General features: G+C 44.8%; 1 protein-coding gene across 6 annotated transcripts in view; it reads left to right on the top strand.

Annotated features, from left to right (window-relative positions):
• CDHR5 (cadherin related family member 5) overlaps window positions 1-21,220 on the top strand; it is a 74,543-nt gene that overhangs the window by 20,084 nt on the left and 33,239 nt on the right. For all 6 annotated transcript variants that reach the window (XM_069739696.1, XM_069739698.1, XM_069739700.1 and 3 more), the window contains exons 4-10: window positions 2,083-2,175; window positions 3,464-3,556; window positions 6,889-6,999; window positions 7,186-7,356; window positions 13,540-13,630; window positions 16,774-16,871; window positions 19,562-19,768. In XM_069739696.1, coding sequence (XP_069595797.1) covers window positions 2,083-2,175; window positions 3,464-3,556; window positions 6,889-6,999; window positions 7,186-7,356; window positions 13,540-13,630; window positions 16,774-16,871; window positions 19,562-19,768 — 864 coding nt within the window. The remainder of the gene's footprint in view (window positions 1-2,082; window positions 2,176-3,463; window positions 3,557-6,888; window positions 7,000-7,185; window positions 7,357-13,539; window positions 13,631-16,773; window positions 16,872-19,561; window positions 19,769-21,220) is intronic.

Here is a 21,220-nt window from a genome sequence, read left to right as displayed (position 1 = left end):
TGCAGAAAATATTCTGCATTTAACAACGTTTAGCAACATGGATGTGATTTCTTTAAAAGTGATATCTACTGTGTGTTTAAGGCCGGTTTCACACGTCAGTGGCTCCAGTACGTGAGGTGACAGTTTCCTCACGTACCGGAGCCACTGACACACGTAGACACATTAAAATCAATGCATCTGTGCAGATGTCATTGATTTTTTGCGGACCGTGTCTCCGTGTGCCAAACACGGAGACATGTCAGTGTTCGTGGGAGTGCACGGATTACACGGACCCATTAAAGTCACTGGGTTCGTGTAAAACACGTACCGCACACAGACGTTGTCCTTGTGCAGTCCGTGTGCCGTGCAGGGGACAGCGCTACATTAAGCGCTGTCCCCCCCACTGGTGCTGAAGCCGCCATTCATATCTTCCCTGCAGCAGTGTTTGCTGTAGAGAAGATATGAATAATTGTGTGTAAAATCAAGATCCAGGTCATCAAAACCCCCTCCCACCCCCTGTGCGACCCCCCGCACCGCCCCCCCCCCCCCCCTGTGATTAAAATACTCACCCGGCTCCCTCGCAGCGTCCTGTCCTGGCCGCACCTTGTACTGTATGAGCGGTCACGTGGGGCCGCTCATTTACAGTAATGGGAGGTGGAGCCGCATTTTCATGACTGTAATCGGCGGCCCCACGTGACCGCTCATACAGTAGAAGGTGCGGCCAGGACAGGAAGCAGCGCCAGCCAGCGAGGGAGCCGGGTGAGTATTTTAATCACAGTGGGGGGCGCACAGGGGGTGGGAGGGGGTTGATGACCTGGATCTTGATTTTACACACAATTATTCATATCTTCTCTACAGCAAACGCTGCTGCAGGGAAGATATGAATGGGGCTTCAGCACCAGATGCAGGGGACAGCGCTAAACTTTAGCGCTGTCTCCGGCACGGTGCGTGTGGTACCCAGTGGGGACACGGGCGGCACACATGTGCCGCACATGTGCCACACTGATGTGCCACAGAAACGCACCGGCACACGGACACGGATAATTCCGGTACTGATTTTTCCGCTACCGGAATTATCTGGACGTGTGAGACTGGCCTAAAGACGACGTTTAACTGTTCACTTTCAGGCTTCTATGGGGAGACTGAAAAAAATATACGTAAATTAGACAAATGTGTTCTTAAGTGCGATTTTTCTACACTAAACTGTTTCAAATCTTCACCAAAAATGTGCATAAGACAGAAGAAACATGCAGCAAATGATGCAGTAAAAATGCAATAACCAGTGCAGAGGCATCGCTGTATATAGCACAAGCGATCAGACAATCGCAGCTTCAAGTCCCCCTAGGGAACTAAGATGAACAGTGAAAAGTAGAAAAAGTTTTAAAAAATGTGATAAAAAATAAAAAAAAGCATAAAATCACCCTCTTTTCCCCCATGAAAAATAAAAATATTGAAAAAAAAAAGAAAAAAAAAGAAAAATCATATATTGGTATCAGAAAAGTCAGATCTGTCAAAATATAAAAACAATTAACCAGATCAATAAACACCATAAATTAAATAAATCAACAACGTCAAAATTATGGTGTTTGGTCACCGAAATTCCGCAAGAAATGCTATAACAAGCGATCAAAAAGTCACATCTATCCCAAAATGGTATTGATAAATTGTCTCTTCCAGAAAAAAATATTCTTACATACAGCTCCATAAAATGAAAAATTAAAGCATTATGGATCTCGGAGAATGAAGACACAACCCAAAAAATGTTTTTTGGAAACATCTTTTTTTTTTTTCTGCCACTAAACTAATGAAAAAAAAACTGGACATGTTTTGTATCCCTGTAATCGTACTGATGAGCAGATTCATATTGCAAGGTCATTTTTACCATACAATGTACATCGTGAAAACAATTCCCCAAAACAATGTCAGAATATTGGGCATGTGATTTCTGAAATCTCATAGCTTTTGCCGGTTCTGAAAATAGGAGCTTTTAATTTGTATAAAAAAAATGCAGCAAAAAAACATTGCAAAATCACAACACGTGAACATAGTCTGATAATGATTTGGACGTGAAGAGGAAACTTACTGTTTGTTTGTTATTTTCAGGTTCTCGGAGAAACTTTTTTTGTACAAGTTATTAATGTCAATGACAATGCACCAATCTTCAAGGAAGCAAGCTATTCTTTCCCAATTCTTGAGGTTGGTAGCAATTAAAGCTTCTTCTCTATTATAACCATTGAAACAATTTAGCATAAAACTACAAAGCGGTGAAGAACTGTTCTTCATACACTACAGCTTATCAATGTGCACAATGTTATGCAAGGAGGTGTTTGTGCGGTTTTTCTATATGTTTAAAGCAGTAACTAGTTGATATTAAACAGATGAAACATGTAAAGAAGGACTTTCTAAATATTCATTTTACGCTTAAAACTTCATAGTTTTTAAAGTTGAAGGTAGACATAAGTCCACCGAGTTCATCCTATAATCTAACATGTTGATCCAGAGGAAGGCAAAACCCTCATTGGGCAGGTGCTAAAGGTTCCACATTAGAGGAAAAATTCCTTTCCGAGTGTAAAAAGACCTTTAGGGCAGTCCCACACGTCCAGATAATTCCGGTACCGGAAAAATCGGTACCGGTATTATCCGTGTCCGTGTGCCCATGCGTTTCTGTGGCACATCAGTGTGGCACACGTGCCGACACGTGTGCCGCCCGTGTGCCGACTGGGTACCACACGCACCGTGCAGGAGACAGCGCTAAGCGATAAGTGCTGTCCCCTGCATCTGGTGCTGAAGCCGCGATTCATATCTTCTCTGCAGCAGCGTTTGCTGTAGAGAAGATATGAATCGCGGCTTCAGCACCATGTGGGGGGGACAGCGCTTACTGTAGCGCTGTCTCCTGCATGGCACACGGACTGCACACGGACAACGTCCGTGTGCGGTACGTGTTTTACACGGACCCATTGACTTTAATGGGTCCGTGTAATCCGTGCACTCCCACGAACACTGACATGTCTCCGTGTTTTGCACACCAGCCTTAGAAAGATCTCTATACGGTCCCTTCATAACATGAACACAGGAGATTAGAGATGGCTGGAGACTGTACAAAATGGCATTAAAGGCACAAGCGGCCCCCAGGCTGCAGGTTGTGCACCTCCGGTGTACAGTATATTATTCTTCACCCATGCAATGCTTGCTTCATTGAGCCAATAAATATCAAAGAATGAAAAATAAATTACGGTAAAAACCTGTAAATGTCAGGATGATCATTTGCCCCTTATTTCCCACCCTGAATGTGGGAGATCCAAGATGCAAAAACAGGTCTGTCCAAGGATGAGCGTCTGTCCTTAAACATCTTCGCGAGTGAGACATTAGTTTCGAAGGGCAATGAAAAAAGTTTTTGACGTAGAGCTATTAACCACTAGGTTGTTAGAGAATGACCCGATTTGCATACTCCATGAAGCATCTATTATTTTTTATGTATCCTAAGAGTCTGCAAGTGAGCAGCACCATTGGTTTTCCAATACAAGCTGAAGATGCTGATGGGGATACCCTCTACTATGAGCTAATTGCTGAAGATAGGGTAAGTGAACAAGAAATATTTGCTATTGCTGTGCTTTGCTTCTTTTGCATTTCATTTTTAGCAGTATTCTATTTTCATGAGGTTTAAGGATTCTGTCGCACTTACATATAAAAAAAACATTGGTTCCATTCTCACCCATTAGAGTGATGTTATTTTTTTCTCATTTGTCATGTGTGTGCTGACGGCGTGCAACCTGTTTTTTTTTTACTCAGCAGCTTTTCATTTTTTACAGGACCATTTGCAATTTCCTATGCTGCAGAATTGTAATGTATCTATAAAATCGGATGCCACGCTGATGGTCCGTATGGCATCCAATTTCTTTTCTGCCTATCCTACTACAGGTCCTGAGTTTGAGTTTTGGCGGTGACAAGTTAAAAAATAGTCTGAGCATTAATTAAATACTTAGAGGCAACCAGTGAGCACAGACAGATGACCCCACCCCTGAGGAGCTGTGAGAACACGTAGGAGTGTCCTGTGTAATACAGGACTGAAAATAAATTGCAGTGTACCTTGGCAGACAATATACCGGCACAGATCAGATCTTTGTGAACACCTGCTCTCTTACCTGACTACTTCATCTGATGGGTGCTGTTTTTCGATGTGTGTGCAGGTTTCACTTGAATAAGTACCTGTGATGACGCAGCATTTTATCTTAATTAACCAGATGGCTATTTTCAGTAAGCCAGGAGGAATAGACAGTTATCTATATGTAGACTTTTGAATTTGTGTTTCTTTCTTGTTGGTCAAGAAAACACAGACTTTTGTTTGTGTAAGCCTGTAATATTGACTTGTAAGTTGTCAATTTGTTGTTCCATATTGTGCTGTTATCCTGGATGACTAGAGACACAGCATAATTGAACAATGATATTTGCTGATATGCTGATTACATATTGTCCAGGCCAGCTAGTTTGTTGACCTGCAAAACAGAGGAGGAAAAACTATGCAAATAGAGTACACAATCAAACAATGCGAGTTGATCTTGTCACCATTCTTCCCCTTTACCTGTGAATGCTGGCTTCAAGGACAGTTGTTAACTATAAAAAGGATGTATACCTCCAGACATCAAGACAACCAAGAGATCCACAGATCCAAAGAACCAGAGACACTCTACAAGACAGCAGCCAATACATCATGGCTCCATCACGAGGGACACAGATTTGACATTGTTGTTATGATCTGGTGGCCTAGGAGCAGCATGAGACGTACTCTGGAGAAGGTGGTACCTGTACTGACTGCAAAACTCTGAACTTAGCAGCGCAACTAGAAGTAGCCGTGCGGGGTACCTAACACTCCCTAGACCCCTCGACACAGCCTAAGAACTAACTACCCCTAAAGACAGAAACAGGAAACCTATCTTGCCTCAGAGAAAATCCCCAAAGGATAGACAGCCCCCCACAAATATTGACTGTGAGAGGAGAGGGAAATAACATACGCAGACATGAAATCAGGATAGGAGGCCATACTAGCTAAAAAGAAAGAATAGGACAGAGTACTATGCGGTCAGTATTAAAACACTAGAAAATATCCACCACAGAAAATACAAAACACCACATCTGACTAAAGACATGGAGGGTATATCTGCATCTCCAGAGACACCGCTTGGCTGCAAAAAATCCTTCACAGACAAAGCTGGACTAAACAAAACATGAAAATGCACAGAACAATAAGGTCCACAGCAGGTGGACAGCAAAATCAAAGCCAGAACTTATCTTTGTTGAAATCAACAGCAGAACAGAAGAGACCAGGTATGTATGTGAATCCTCCAAAAACAATGGACAACTGGCACTGACTAACGGATAAAGCAGGACTAAATAGCCCAGCCCAAATTGCAAAAAATAGAAACACCTGATAAATGCTGCGATCCAACTACCGCAGCACTACCACTCAACCACCGGAGGGAGCCCAAGAGCAGAATTCACAACACATTGTACAGGATGCCAACCCCGGCAGGAAAAATACAGATCTGCTCCATCGACCATCACGGAACCATGGATACGTTTGGGGTAGTCAGGAATTGGACCCACCGGTCACCTGAGCCCCATGGATACATTTGGGAAAGCCAGGAATGGGACCCACTGGTCACCTGGCTACATGGAGATGTTTGGAGAAGCCAGATTGTGACCCTCCGGTCACCTGGCCTTGTATTTCAATGGACTGTCATCTTCCTAAGTCTGTCATTACCTTCTTTCTGTGCTTGCCACAGGTGGGGTAGTCAGCCATGGAGGCTCTGAAATAATAGCTGCTCTTATCCTGGCAAGTCAGTGGAAGGGTGAGACTCTGTAATTTGCACCATCTTGAGTATTTTGCTGGGACTGTTGTACGTTTTATTTGCCTGTTTTTGTGGTTCAATAAAGTATTGCCACAGTGTTTTACCCTGACCTAGTATTGTTTGAATAGAATTACACCCATGGTAAAAGGAGATAATGCATTTGGTGGGATGATCTCTGGTCCAGGCAGTTTAGATTAGTGGACTAGGGCACCCGCTGATCCCCGTGTCTCCACAGTACCCTACTTGGCAAGTATGACACATGTGCCAAAGAGCATATGTGCCATACGTTGCTAATGCTAACCTGTGTTCTAGAACAACAATAAAATGATATCTAATTTTTAGTATTTGATGTGCCATCCCTTAATGGCATCATAGTCCTCCACATGTACGTCCAGCAGCATCACTATGCCTGGAAAGTCTGAAGAAGCTTTAATGCTTAAAGGGAGTCTGTCAACAGGTTTTTGCTACCTCATCTGAGAGCAGCATATTGTAAGGGTAGAGCTCCTGATTCCAGTGATGTGTCATTTACTGGGCTCCTCGCTGCAGTTTTGATAGAATGACAGTTTTATCTGCAGCAGATATACCAGTTCTCTGAATGCTGAGCTCTTTATAACCCCGCCCACACCACTGATTGTCAGCTTTCTGTGAGCACAGTGCATAGGAAGAAAGCTGCCAATCAGTGGTGTGGGCTGGACTATACAGAACTCATGGTTTTGGAGGACTTCATGGCAGCAGTTATATTTGTCCTCTAGTGATAATCCTACGCTAATAAAACTGTGAGTTTATCAAAACTACAGTAAGCAATCCAGTAAGTGAGACATCACTGGAATCAGGCTCTCTAGCTCTACATTATGCTGCTCTCAGAGTAGGTGCTAACAGCCTAGTGACCAGAATTATGGCCACCTCTTTAAATAATTAGTGGACATACCCCATAGAATTGTAAGTGAAGGAATATCCTGGCATCTATTATTTTAGTGTTAAAAAAGCCATTGAGCATAAAAATTAATATTATTACTATATTAATATTTGCCTTTTACTAAGTATGTTTTTCCCTCGATAATAGGATACTGCTGATTATTTTAGACTATCCTCTGTAACCTATCCACTGTTAGCAGTGAACAAACCTCTGGATTATGACCTCCATCCCCACATACGGCTCAATCTTACTGCTCGGGTAAGTTGATTTCTTCATGAATACAGTCAGCCACAATCTTTGTACAGTGGCCAGGTGGGATTGTTAAAGGAGCTGTCCACTACATTGGACTCTTATTGGACTTTTATTTATTAAACTAATTTTTATTTTTCTCTATTTTTGGGGGTATATTTCTAATGAACACGGCATCATCTGTTTTTTATCTAGGACACTGAATTTCCAGGAGTTAATCCCAGTTTCACAGCCACAACATCAATAATTATTGATATCATCGATGCAGATGATAAACCGCCTTTCTTCCAGCCTTGCAGAATAATTGGGAAAAAAGTTTGCATTAGTGATGGATACACAACTAGTGTGAACCGCTCAGAAGCTATAGTAAGTGTATGGATCACACAAGGAGGTTATAATTTCAGATGAACACTGCTAAACTTTCTGAAATATTTGTGCTTACATTTATGGATACAGTAGCTGAAGTACAAGCTACTGTATACAGTTAGGGCCAGAAATATTTGGACAGTGACACAATTTTCGCGAGTTGGGCTCTGCATGCCACCACATTGGATTTGAAATGAAACCTCTACAACAGAATTCAAGTGCAGATTGTAACGTTTAATTTGAAGGGTTGAACAAAAATATCTGATAGAAAATGTAGGAATTGTACACATTTCTTTACAAACACTCCACATTTTAGGAGGTCAAAAGTAATTGGACAAATAAACATAACCCAAACAAAATATTTTTATTTTCAATATTTTGTTGCAAATCCTTTGGAGGCAATCACTGCCTTAAGTCTGGAACCCATGGACATCACCAATCGCTGGGTTTCCTCCTTCTTAATGCTTTGCCAGGCCTTTACAGCCGCAGCCTTCAGGTCTTGCTTGTTTGTGGGTCTTTCCGTCTTAAGTCTGGATTTGAGCAAGTGAAATGCATGCTCAATTGGGTTTAGATCTGGAGATTGACTTGGCCATTGCAGAATGTTCCACTTTTTGGCACTCATGAACTCCTGGGTAGCTTTGGCTGTATGCTTGGGGTCATTGTCCATCTGTACTATGAAGCGCCGTCCAATCAACTTTGCAGCATTTGGCTGAATCTGGGCTGAAAGTATATCCCGGTACACTTCAGAATTCATCCGGCTACTCTTGTCTGCTCTTATGTCATCAATAAACACAAGTGACCCAGTGCCATTGAAAGCCATGCATGCCCATGCCATCACGTTGCCTCCACCATGTTTTACAGAGGATGTGGTGTGCCTTGGATCATGTGCCGTTCCCTTTCTTCTCCAAACTTTTTTCTTCCCATCATTCTGGTACAGGTTGATCTTTGTCTCATCTGTCCATAGAATACTTTTCCAGAACTGAGCTGGCTTCTTGAGGTGTTTTTCTGCAAATTTAACTCTGGCCTGTCTATTTTTGTTATTGATGAATGGTTTGCATCTAGATGTGAACCCTTTGTATTTACTGTCATGGAGTCTTCTCTTTACTGTTGACTTAGAGACAGATACACCTACTTCACTGAGAGTGTTCTGGACTTCAGTTGATGTTGTGAACGGGTTCTTCTTCACCAAATTAAGTATGCGGCGATCATCCACCACTGTTGTCATCCGTGGACGCCCAGGCCTTTTTGAGTTCCCAAGCTCACCAGTCAATTCCTTTTTTCTCAGAATGTACCCAACTGTTGATTTTGCTACTCCAAGCATGTCTGCTATCTCTCTGATGGATTTTTTCTTTTTTTTCAGCCTCAGGATGTTCTGCTTCACCTCAATTGAGAGTTCCTTTGACCGCATGTTGTCTGCTCACAGCAACAGCTTCCAAATGCAAAACCACACACCTGGAATCCACCCCTGACCTTTTAACTACTTCATTGATTACAGGTTAACGAGGGAGACGCCTTCAGAGTTAATTGCAGCCCTTAGAGTCCATTGTCCAATTACTTTTGGTCCCTTGAAAAAGAGGACGCTATGCATTACAGAGCTATGATTCCTAAACCCTTTCTCCGATTTGGATGTGAAAACTATCATATTGCAGCTGGGAGTGTGCACTTTCAGCCCATATTATATATATAATTGTATTTCTGAACATGTTTTTGTAAACAGCTAAAATAACAAAACTTGTGTCACTGTCCAAATATTTCTGGCCCTAACTGTATACTCTATTGTTTGTGAGAGTCATTTATGGCATTTCAGACATCTACACCTCTCAGGAGAATTGGAGTTTCCTGATAACTGCCTATTTTACCTGGTGAGACAAGAGTATAAATACATGGCGCAGGGGTCTACGCTCTCAAGTAGCCTCTTGGATACATGTGGCACAGGGTTTTATATCAAAAGCATGTAGTTTATGGAACATTATAAACTTTACAGCTCCAAAATTAAAAAAACAGCTTTCTTCAGTATCGATTAATAACATGAAAAGTCCTTTTCTTCAGGCAGAATAAAACATAAATATAGCAGCCTCACCGACTGTGGTATTTCCACCAGCAGCTCACACTTGTATTAAACGTGTTCACCAAACAAACACCTCTCTTTTCAGAGTACACTAACCAGCAGCTCTGCCTTTCTCCAGTCTCAACACACTTCACACTGCTACTTTCACACATCAGGCTTTTGCTGTCAGGCACAATCCGGCGAGTTTTGAAAAAAATAGATCCGCGTTTTTTTTCCGCCGGATCCGTTTTTTCTCATAGAGTTGTATTAGCGCTGGATTGCGCCTGACGGCCACAAGCTTCATCCGTTTTTTGCTGGATCCGTCTAAAGTTAGTTTTTCAGCGGCCGGAGAAAACGTTCATAGGAACGGTTCCAGCGATAAATGGATGAAACTGACATGTGAAATGATGAATCCAGCCTCCAAATCCAGTTTTCCATGCATTCTCCACACAATCATGTTCTGGAGTCTCTCTCTCCCCCTCTCTCCCCCCCCCCCCTTTCTCTCTCTCCCCCTCCTTTTTCCCCGGAACAAGAAATCCAAACTCTATCCCCGGGTTCATTATAATTAAAAAATCCATCTCCTTCTCACGTGATGTGTAAAAGTAGCCTAAGCTAGCCCAGCTGCTGTTATTAGGCCCGAAAGCCCAGGACTGGATCACAGGATAGCCTCCCCTTCCCATCCCCTTCCCCCTAGGTTCTTCAGGTTACTAAAAAAAACCTTGACACCACTTCTAACTTCCTCTTCACAATAGCACATCGCTCCATTCGTTTTGCCAGAAGCTCCAGCGTGAACCCAATTGAGGAACCAGAGTTATTTCTTCTGCATTTTGTGACCGTGAGATAAAGGCTCTAGAGGAGCAGAAACGTCACAACAAATATTGAATGCATGAATTATTTGTTGTCTTGCCAATAAAATCCTCGTCATTACCAAGAATCCAGAACTGGAGAGTGCTGTTTCACTGATGAACTTATGGCCACGTGCACACATTGAGTATTTGGTGAATTTTTTACCTCAGTCTTTGTAAGCCAAGACCAGGAGTGGGTGATAAATGCAGAAGTGGTGCATATGTTTCTATTATACTTTTCCTCTGATTGTTCCACTCTTGGTCTTGGCTTACAAATACTGAGGTAAAAAATCTCACCAAATACTCAACATGTACATGTGGCCTCATACGGACCCTTATAGACTTTAATAGCCGAGTCTGATAAGCAAAACGGATGATAATTGGACCTGCCCAGAGCCTCACGGATGGGAGACACCGATCTGTTTTTGACAACAAAAAATAATGGACAGCACTATTACATGTCACACAGATGTGTGAATGTTGTATTAATCAGATTTTTTCTATTTAGGTGTAGAATCTGCTTTGTGATACTTTCCAGGAAACTGAGGTCAAATTTAGCCCGGTAATGCTAATATCAGGAATTCCTAAATCGTCTATACTCTACATGTCACAGTAGAGTTTTCATTACTGACTCTTCTACGTTTTCAAAGTGGGTCATCTACCTCATGGCGGCAGGCCGACAATGACAGCGCTGACATGGACGTGGAGTGACAATGACAGCACTGACATGGAGGTGGAGTAGCAATGACAGCACTGACATGGAGGTGGAGTGACAATGACAGCACTGACATGGAGGTGAAAAGGCAATGACAGCGCTGACATGGATGTGGAGTGACAATGACAGCACTGACATGGAGGTGGAGTGACAATGACAGCACTGACATGGAGGTGAAAAGGCAATGACAGCACTGACATTGACGTGGAGTGACAATGACAGCACTGACATGGAGGTGGAGTAGCAATGACAGCACTGACATGGAGGTGGAGTGACAATGACAGCACTGACATGGAGGTGAAAAGGCAATGACAGCGCTGACATGGACGTGGAGTGACAATGACAGCACTGACATGGAGGTGGAGTGACAATGACAGCACTGACATGGAGGTGGAGTAGCAATGACAGCACTGACATGGAGGTGGAGTGACAATGACAGCACTGACATGGAGGTGAAAAGGCAATGACAGCACTGACTTGGATCTGGAGTGACAATGACAGCACTGACATGGAGATGGAGTAGCAATGACAGCACTGACATGGAGGTGGAGTGACAATGACAGCACTGACATGGAGGTGAAGAGGCAATGACAGCGCTGACATGGACGTGGAGTGGCAATGACAGCGCTGACATGGAGGTGGAGTGGCAATGATAGCACTGACATGGAAGTGGAGTGGCAATGACAGCGCTGACATGGACGTGGAGTGGCAATGACAGCACTGACATGGACGTGGAGTGACAATGACAGCACTGACATGGAGGTGGAGTAGCAATGACAGCACTGACATGGAGGTGGAGTGACAATGACAGCGCTGACATGGAGGTGGAGTGACAATGACAGCGCTGACATGGACATGGAGAGGCAATGACAGCACTGACATGGAGGTGAAAAGGCAATGACAGCACTGACATGGAGGTGGAGTAGCAATGACAGCACTGACATGGAGGTGGAGTAGCAATGACAGCACTGACATGGAGGTGAAAAGGCAATGACAGCGCTGACATGGATGTGGAGTGACAATGACAGCACTGACATGGAGGTGGAGTGACAATGACAGCACTGACATGGAGGTGAAAAGGCAATGACAGCACTGACATTGACGTGGAGTGACAATGACAGCACTGACATGGAGGTGGAGTAGCAATGACAGCACTGACATGGAGGTGGAGTGACAATGACAGCACTGACATGGAGGTGAAAAGGCAATGACAGCGCTGACATGGATGTGGAGTGACAATGACAGCACTGACATGGAGGTGGAGTAGCAATGTCAGCACTGACATGGAGGTGGAGTGACAATGACAGCACTGACATGGAGGTGAAGAGGCAATGACAGCGCTGACATGGACGTGGAGTGGCAATAACAGCGCTGACATGGAGGTGGAGTGGCAATGATAGCACTGACATGGACGTGGAGTGGCAATGACAGCGCTGACATGGACGTGGAGTGGCAATGACAGCACTGACATGGACGTGGAGTGACAATGACAGCACTGACATGGAGGTGGAGTAGCAATGACAGCACTGACATGGAGGTGGAGTCACAATGACAGCGCTGACATGGAGGTGAAGTGACAATGACAGCACTGACATGGAGGTGGAGTGACAATGACAGCGCTGACATGGAGGTGGAGTGACAATGACAGCTCTGACATGGACGTGGAGTGACAATGACAGCACTGACATGGAGGTGGAGTAGCAATGACAGCACTGACATGGAGGTGGAGTGACAATGACAGCGCTGACATGGAGGTGGAGTGACAATGACAGCGCTGACATGGAGGTGGAGTGACAATGACAGCGCTGACATGGAGGTGGAGTGACAATGACAGCGCTGACATGGACATGGAGAGGCAATGACAGCACTGACATGGAGGTGAAGAGGTTGCTATGCAACCGTAGTATGTGCGATAAGATAAGCCATGCAAATGGCTGTGACTTTGCTCCGTGCTTGAATCACTAGATACACTTTAGGCTGACGCCAGTGTAGTATGTGCGTCAGCTGGATGGCAATAAACCAAATAGCATCGTTTGATGTCCTGTTGTGTCAGACTGAACCTTGCACTTTATACTATTTAGTCGTATTATCATAGTCAATAGAAATGCCATCCAGGTGACATTATTATATGGTGGATGTTCTTCTTTACAACCATTAGATGGGCTCTCCGAGACTTGATAATGGGGTTCTTATCTCCAGGAATGACCCATGGCGATCAGGACAGTGCAGGGCAAGCAATGTAAGAGGCCAAGCGGCTTATTTGTATGGATCAGGGGCGGACAAATTGGTGCCATCTGCAGCTCAGGAAATAAGGGGCCCACTATCCCCTCTAAAGCTAGTGGTGCATTATGCATTATTAGACTCCAAAGGGCCCGTATATTGTTGTGGCACAGGGCCCTTCTGGCTGTGTCCGCTCCTGGTATGGATGACGGGTACTGCAGCTCAGTCCTAATCAATTGAATGGAAAATCGCTTTCACCAGGACAATACTTTAGTAGAAATAAGTAGAATGTCAGCAGATGACTATATAAAAATCTCTGTAATATGAATAATCATACAGTAATATTTTTATTTTAGACACAGCCCTTAGATATGATCCCTGGCCCTCTATATGCTATTGATGGAGATTATGGCATTAATGACCCTATTTCTTACACTATCATCAGCGGTAAGTACAAAATATTAATGCAATTAATGAGGATGTAGACCTCCGTTTCAGGTAGGAGGTGTTGATCAATGCTGAATTTCGACCTGTGCATTCCTTTGCTCGTGTAACAACTCAGCTGGCATCATGGCATAGCCTCTAATCTCTCACACTATCGTATCCACTGCTTCAGGTCATGTTGTGGTTTCTGTTTCTTGCCAGCTCCATATTCTGTGCCTCTGCTCTCTGCATGCTTCCTGGCTGTGTGCATAGGGGGGAGGCGCCTGATCTCTCTGGTTCTTATAGGAATCAGGTGCACCTGTCTAATCTGTTCCTGACCAATTACCAAGAGACCTCCAGTATTTAGTGCAGCTCCACCCAGTGGACTGGGCCTGTGCAATGTGTTAGCTCAGTTTGTGTTTAGCTTCTGAGTTCGCCAGGCCTTGCTCTGTGTTACTCCCTCTCTAGAGGCTTTTCTCCTTGCCTTGCCTTGTATCTTGTTTGTCTGCACTCCAGGAGGCACTATATCCTGGTCTCTGTGTCTTTGTTCTTGTACCTTGTCTTGCTCCTTTACCTTGTCTGAACTTAGTCCTATCTCTGTCTCCTTGTCTGTGGCTTCCTTCCCTGCTGTCTCTTTCCTTGTGTTCTCAGTCTGCTTGTGCTCCGCACTCTTGCGGCTCTGCCTGCTCTGAACCCTTGTGACTTTGCCTGGGCTCCGCTGTCTTGCAGCTTGGCCTCTGCTTCGCACTCCTGCGGTTCTGCTCTGTTCTACTCTGCTCTGCTGCTGCAGAGACCTCTTTCTGCAGCTCCTCTCTGCATTCCTTGCGGTTCCGCTCTGCTTAGCTTTTGCTGCTGCAGAAACCTCTTGCTGCAGCTCCTCTCCGCATTCCTTGCGGTTCCGCTCTGCTTAGCTTCTGTTGTTGCTCCATCTCCTGCTGCTCTACCATTCCTATCCGCAGCCTTGCAGTTCTCTTCCTGTGTGAACAAGTCCCAACCTGTTCCTTCATACTCCATTCCTTCCTGCTTGTTTCCGTACCTTCACCTCCTGTGTGAACAGGTCCCAACCTGTTCCTTCATACATCATATCCGTACCTGCACCTCCTGTGTGAACAGGTCCCGACCTGTTCCTTCATACACCACACCAACCTGCCCTGTGTCTCTGCCGTTCCTGCCAGCCCTGTGTCTCTGCCGTGCCTGCCAGCCCTGTGTCTCTGCTGTGCCTGCCAGCCCTGTTTCTCTGCCGTGCCTGCCAGCCCTGTGTCTCTGCTGTGCCTGCCAGCCCTGTGTCTCTGCCGTGCCTGCCAGCCCTGTGTCTCTGCCATGCCTTCCAGCCCTGTGTCTCTGCTGTGCCTGCCAGCCTTGTGTCTCTGCCGTGCTTGCCAGCCTTGTGTCTCTGGCATGCCCGCCAGCCCTGTGTCTCTGCCGTGCCTGCCAGCCCTGTGTCTCTGCTGTGCCTGCCAGCCCTGTTTCTCTGCCGTGCCTGCCAGCCCTGTGTCTCTGCTGTGCCTGCCAGCCCTGTGTCTCTGCCGTGCCTGCCAGCCCTGTGTCTCTGCCATGCCTTCCAGCCCTGTGTCTCTGCTGTGCCTGCCAGCCTTGTGTCTCTGCCGTGCTTGCTAGCCTTGTGTCTCTGGCATGCCCGCCAGCCCTGTGTCTCTGGCGTGCCCGACAGCCCTGTGTCTCTGGCGTTCCTGCCAGCCCTGTGTCTCTGGCGTGCCCGCCAGCCCTGTGTCTCTGGCGTGCCCGCCAGCCCTGTGTCTCTGGCGTGCCCGCCAGCCCTGTGTCTCTGGTGTGCCCGCCAGCCCTGTGTCTCTGGCGTGCCCGCCAGCCCTGTGTCTCTGGCGTGCCCACCAGTCCTGTGTCTCTGCCATGCCCACCAGTTCTGTGTCTCTGCCGTGCCTTCCTGCCAGCCCTGTGTCTCTGCCGTGCCTGCCAGCCCTGTCTCTGCTGTTCCTGTCAGTCCTGTGTCTCAGCCGTGCCAGCCTACTCGTCTGAGTTTCATCCGTGCTCATCTGCTAGTCCTGCCTGATGCCCACACCAATCCTGGTGTTCCTGTTTCCCAAGTGGGATCAGCAGCCACAGCCAGACACCACCCTGGAGTAGCACCTGGCAGCTGCCTGCCACACAAGCCTGACCTCACCATCAGAGGCTCCAGTGAAGACCAAGGCAGTTGTCATAGTCACACCCCTTCCAGGGTAGTCAGGTTTGTGGCACAGTGGGACCACAAACCCCCCAAGCTCACGCCCACCAGTCAGGGCGTGAGCGTGACAGCTCACATGAAGTTACTGCTTATGATGTACTTTCCATTTAAAAATATATGCTTGACTGAGCTGAGCATCCATGCTTTGAGTGTAGTCAGTCTGCCATATAAATCTAATCAAAATCTGACCCCAATGTACGGACTGGTCGACAGCTTTCCCAAGTCGAGGGTGACAGATGCACATATTTCTATGCAGCTATCACGCTTAGTTCAGAAGAGCCGCCGGCCAGTCCATACTTTGCAGGCAGATTTTGTTCCGGTTTACATAGCCGTGTGACTGCACCCTTTAATGTACAGTAGACAGCCGATACATCTGTAGGTTGCATTTGTCTGATAATTACTGTATCTCAAATGTCTGCCCATGATAGTATTTTCTGCATGCACTTTGACCATGTTTACAGAAAAAATAGGCAGCTTTACTTATTCTGTCTAATTCCTTTATATACTTAGGACACAATTAATTTAGGAGTTTTCACCTATTTTCTGGCTGAAAACTCCTTGAAAAATTGCAAACATTTAGTGCAAATTGAAGTTGCACAAAGACATTGCAACTTATGGTATTTTTTTTACGCCAGCCCCAGCTTGCCCCACTACACTTGGTAGAACGGAGGTGTGATGGCGCGCGTGGCAAACACTGCCCAACATATTCATTATTTATGCCAGACAAGTGGTTTAAATTATTCCAGAAATGTTCGTCAGTCCATGGCTGGTGCCAGTTTCTTGCCGTTGGGTTATCCAGTGGAAAGATGCACTAGATGCATTGAAGAGGAATTCTTAATGAATTCTTCTCATCATACGGCAGAGCTCCTTTCATATGACTGGACGGTGTCATTTAACCATAATTATTCCGGCCATTTGATTCATGGTGTGATGATCTATTAACAAAATCTTTCTTCTTTTTCCTGCTTAGGGAACGGTAACAATATATTTGATATTGGTGTTGCAAATGGAAATATAACAATGAACAAACCAGTAGAGACGTTGGGAACAATCCTGCTGCAAATTATGGTAGGTACCAAGATCACGCTGAGCTCCAGGTAGAAATAGGAAGCCATTCCAGAAAGAAATGACTTATAACAAGCGCTGTGTGACAGGGAAGAGTGAAACGGCTGTATAACTCGGATGTGGATCGCAATGCAATGCTTGGACTGGCCGGTGGCTCTCCCGAACTGAGAGTGGCGGCTGCATAGAAATACATGCTGTCTCACTTGGGTCAGGAGTGACGCCAGCCAGTCCGAGCATTGCGTTACGATCCTCGAGATATACGGCCGTCTGACTCTTTTTTTCTTTGAATGTGTTCTGGAAATCATTGAAAATTCTGCTCCAATCTTGCTCTCTATGAAACTAGCATATAAACTAAAAATGATTACTCTAGAACAGTGTTTCTCAACTCCAGTCCTCAAGACCCACCAACAGGCCAATATTTCAAGATTTCCTTAGGTGATGGAATTAATGCTGAAGCAGGTGATGAAATTATTACCTGTGAAACACTAAGAGATCCTGAAAACTTGACTTGTTGGTGGGTCTTGAGGAGCGGAGTTGAGAAACACTGCTCTAGAACATTGAAGATGCATTACTGCCATAGAAAAAAAGAAAAAAAGTGCTATATAATGTACACTGTATATGAAATATTCATCTGCAAAAAGTGCTATGAAAAATACAGTAGAAAAGAAGGTACTAGCGCATAAATTGGCCAATATATGAGTGCCAAACTGCCACATCAAGGCGTCTTTCAAACATTGGGTCCCTGTCCTGTTTTGTTACCTCTACGGGGCAAAAAAGCCTACAATTTATGGGTCAGGAGTGGACCAGCTAAGACCTTATGAAATTCCATGGGTTTAATCTAAAATTATACCATAACTGTAGCAAAAAGACCTGGACTACACATTCAAAAATCATACATTGATCTAATGCCACTACGAAAAAATGAACGAAACTGAACATGAGGTTCTTAGTTTAACATTTGATCAGACTGTATGAAGTCAACTACCACGACATTTTGAACCTCTCAGTGGGTCCCTAACCTGAAAGTATACATTTTTGGATGTACATTACATGTCTTTGTATACAGCTGTGGCATAATTCATACTCTGTACCCTGTTTTTTTGTTTTACTTGGATCAGCACTCCTCCAATGTGGCCAAAGCCTTTTCATTTAGCAGGAGACTGCAGGAGGAGTTCTGCCTATGGAACAACAGCCCGGACCGTGGGGTACTTGATACCGGGTCCGGTACTTAAAGGGATATGTCATGGCGGTGGTGACCTGGTCCGTGGCCCCGGGCGCCCATGTTAAGGAAAAAGTCTTTAAATGAGGTTTATGAAATAATAAATGTTCGTGACGCCACCTGTGGTATTCGGTCAGGGATGACCGACGCTGCTTAAAGGGGTCCACTGGGTGATGTTATGGCAGCAGGGATGGTATGGCTTCACACAGGTGAAGTTGGGTCCCCAGGGCTCCTGATGTAGTAGGTAAAGATGGTAGATGGTGTAGAAAGAAACAGAGGACACAAGTCGCAGTCTCTTTACCTCTTTACTGTAGAATTCAGGCAGCCACAGTCCAGGTTACCGGATCACTGGTGGGGTTGGAAACCTTCCTTCTAGTGCTGAGTTGTAGACCCTTGCTGCGTTAGGCCTCACACAAGGTCCTCACGTTCTCTCTGTCCCCCTTTAGGTGGGACGCTTCCCGCATGACAGGTAACTCGAGTTTTTTTACAGGATGTCTATCACGACCCAGGCTCTATGCGTTAATGTGCCTTCAGGTGTTTATGGTGGATAGATGACTTGCAATTTGCTGTCCGACAGTTTCTGCCGTGGGGCATAGAGTTACCCCCACAACCTCGGTCGTCCGGCTACCAGTATCTGCGCTTCAGCGTGGAGGTAGCTCAGTCACAGCTAACCCCCAGCTCTTCACTCTCCTTTGCTCCTTTTCCTCCTTCTTTCCTCTTTCCTCTCTCTGTCTCTCTCTGACAGACTCCCCTCACTGACTGCTCTGTGACAGACTACTCACTACTTTCCCTCCAGCCAGAATATATTTAGGGTGCCACCCACAAACTGGATCAGAGCTCCCCCTTCTGGCCTGGAGTAAGAACATGTTGCATGTTTGTAATTGCCTGCTAAAAGGTATCCTTCCTCGCTTCCAATCATTACATTACTCTGCCCGTGGGGAAAGCAATGCCACTGTAACAACCAGGAACCTGGGGTGTTCACAGTCTGAGAACATGTGGAAGGTGAATTTTCCCTACAAGGCTTTGTACTTAGCTTAAACTATCAGTTTGGGCTGAGAAACACCCAAAAACAAATATGGCTCAGAATTCACGTTGAGTGCACTGAGCAAAAAGCAAAATACAAAGTATTTCTGAAATAAAAGATAACAAAAGATATTTTCCTAATTTTTAGCCTAATAATATTCAAAAATAATGCAGCATTAAAAAGTAAGACAAGTAGATATTACACAAAAATGCATTTTGCCAAGGAGATAACTGTTCCTGCAGAGCCATGTGGTTCCTGTATAGAATTTGTGGAGTCCACCAATGTAATACGTACAGTGTATCAGTTCCTGGGTTTTTAGTTTAACCTTATATACCTGATGCAGATAGTGAACTTTGATAATTAATTTGGATAAGCAGACAGCGCAATTAGATATAGGAATGCATTTACATTGGCGTGTTGTATAAAGGCTGTTACTATTATTTTTTCCAGGCTTACCAAACTAATTATGAGTTAAAATATTCCACCACAACTGTCCAGATAGAAGTAAAGGAAAGAAATAATTTTCCACCAAGATTTCAAAAGTCCAATTACGCAGGAACCATCCCTTCAAATATGGAAATTAGAAGCTTTGTCCGGGATTCTAGTGACCAGACGAAACAACTTCACGTGTTTGCCATTGATGAAGATTTTCCAGATGTACGTATCTGCCAGTAGATAGAATAACAAAACACCTTACTGTATCTGCTATATTGTGACAACACAATGTAATGCTATACTATTTCCATGCCATCACAAATCTGCAGAACATTGCTGATGTGACTGATCTACGTTCATCATCATACATTTTATAATTTGACATTTTTATAGAGCTGTGATAAAATTGTGGTCAAAAATAGGTAAAGAGTTTTACTATTTATTCCCTGCCATTTATGTTGTGAATTCTGCTCTTGGGTTCCCTCCAGTTGTTGTAGGTGGCAATGCAATTGTCTCTGAGTCGCAGTCCTGGCCAGGTGTATCTGCTGATTACAATTCTGACTGGGATATTTAAGTGTGCAGGATTCTTTAGCCCTTGCCAGTTGTCAATGTTCCTTGTGAATTGTTGGATCACTTTCTGGCTTCTCCTGCTTAGCTGCCAAATTCAGCAAAGATAAGTGTTTGGTTTTTTGTATCTGTGGCACACTGCTATGTGCTTGTTTTTGTTTTTATTCCTGTTCTGATTGTAGGATTCACTGGAGTTGCAGATATACGCTCCTACATCTTTAGTTAGATGTAGGAAGTTTTTGTATATTCTGCTGTGGATATTTTTGAAGGGTTTTAATAATGACCGCACAGAACTCTGTCCTATCCTGTCCTATCTAGCTAGAGTGGCCTCCTGTGCTAAATCCTGTTTTTCTGCTTGTGTATGTTTTTTCCTCTCCGACTCACCGCCAATATTTGTGGGGGGCTGTCTATCCTTTGGGGATCTGCTCTGAGGCAAGATAGTATTCCTATTTCCATCTTTAGGGGTATTTAGTCCTCCGGCTGTGACGAGGTGTCTAGGTTTGTTAGGTGCACTCCACGGCTACTTCTAGTTGCGGTGTTAAGTTCAGGATTGCGGTCAGTATAGTGACCACCTTCTCCAGTGAAAGTTCTCATGCTGCTCCAAGGTCACCGGATCATAACAGTACAACTGGCCAACAAAGAGTTAAATGCATCTCAGAAGAAGGGAAGAAAAGTCTTGAGCCATTTTTTTTTCTCCAGTCTGTTTTGTGTTTTCTTCCCTCTTAATATCTGGGTGGCTGAGGAGCCTGGTGCAAGCATGAATGTTCAGGAATTAGCTTCTCGTGTAGACCAGCTTGCTGCTAGGGTGCAGGGTATTTCTGATTATATTGTTCAGACTCCTGCTTTAGAACCGAAGATTCCTACTCCTGATTTGTTTTCTGGTGACAGGTCCAAATTTTTGAGTTTTAAAAACAACTGTAAACTGTTTTTTGCTCTGAGACCTCGATCCTCTGGTGATTCCATTCAGCAGGTAAAAATTGTAATCTCCCTGCTGCGTGGCGACCCGCAGGATTGGGCGTTTTCCCTGGAATCTGGGAATCCGGCTTTGCTTAATATTGACTCCTTTTTTCAGGCTTTGGGATTATTACATGATAAACCTAATTCTGT

This window comes from Ranitomeya imitator, chromosome 9, assembly GCF_032444005.1.
Source record: "Ranitomeya imitator isolate aRanImi1 chromosome 9, aRanImi1.pri, whole genome shotgun sequence".
NCBI lineage: Eukaryota > Metazoa > Chordata > Amphibia > Anura > Dendrobatidae > Ranitomeya > Ranitomeya imitator.
Note: the sequence above shows the minus strand (reverse complement) of the source record. Positions and strands in the feature narration are given on the sequence as shown.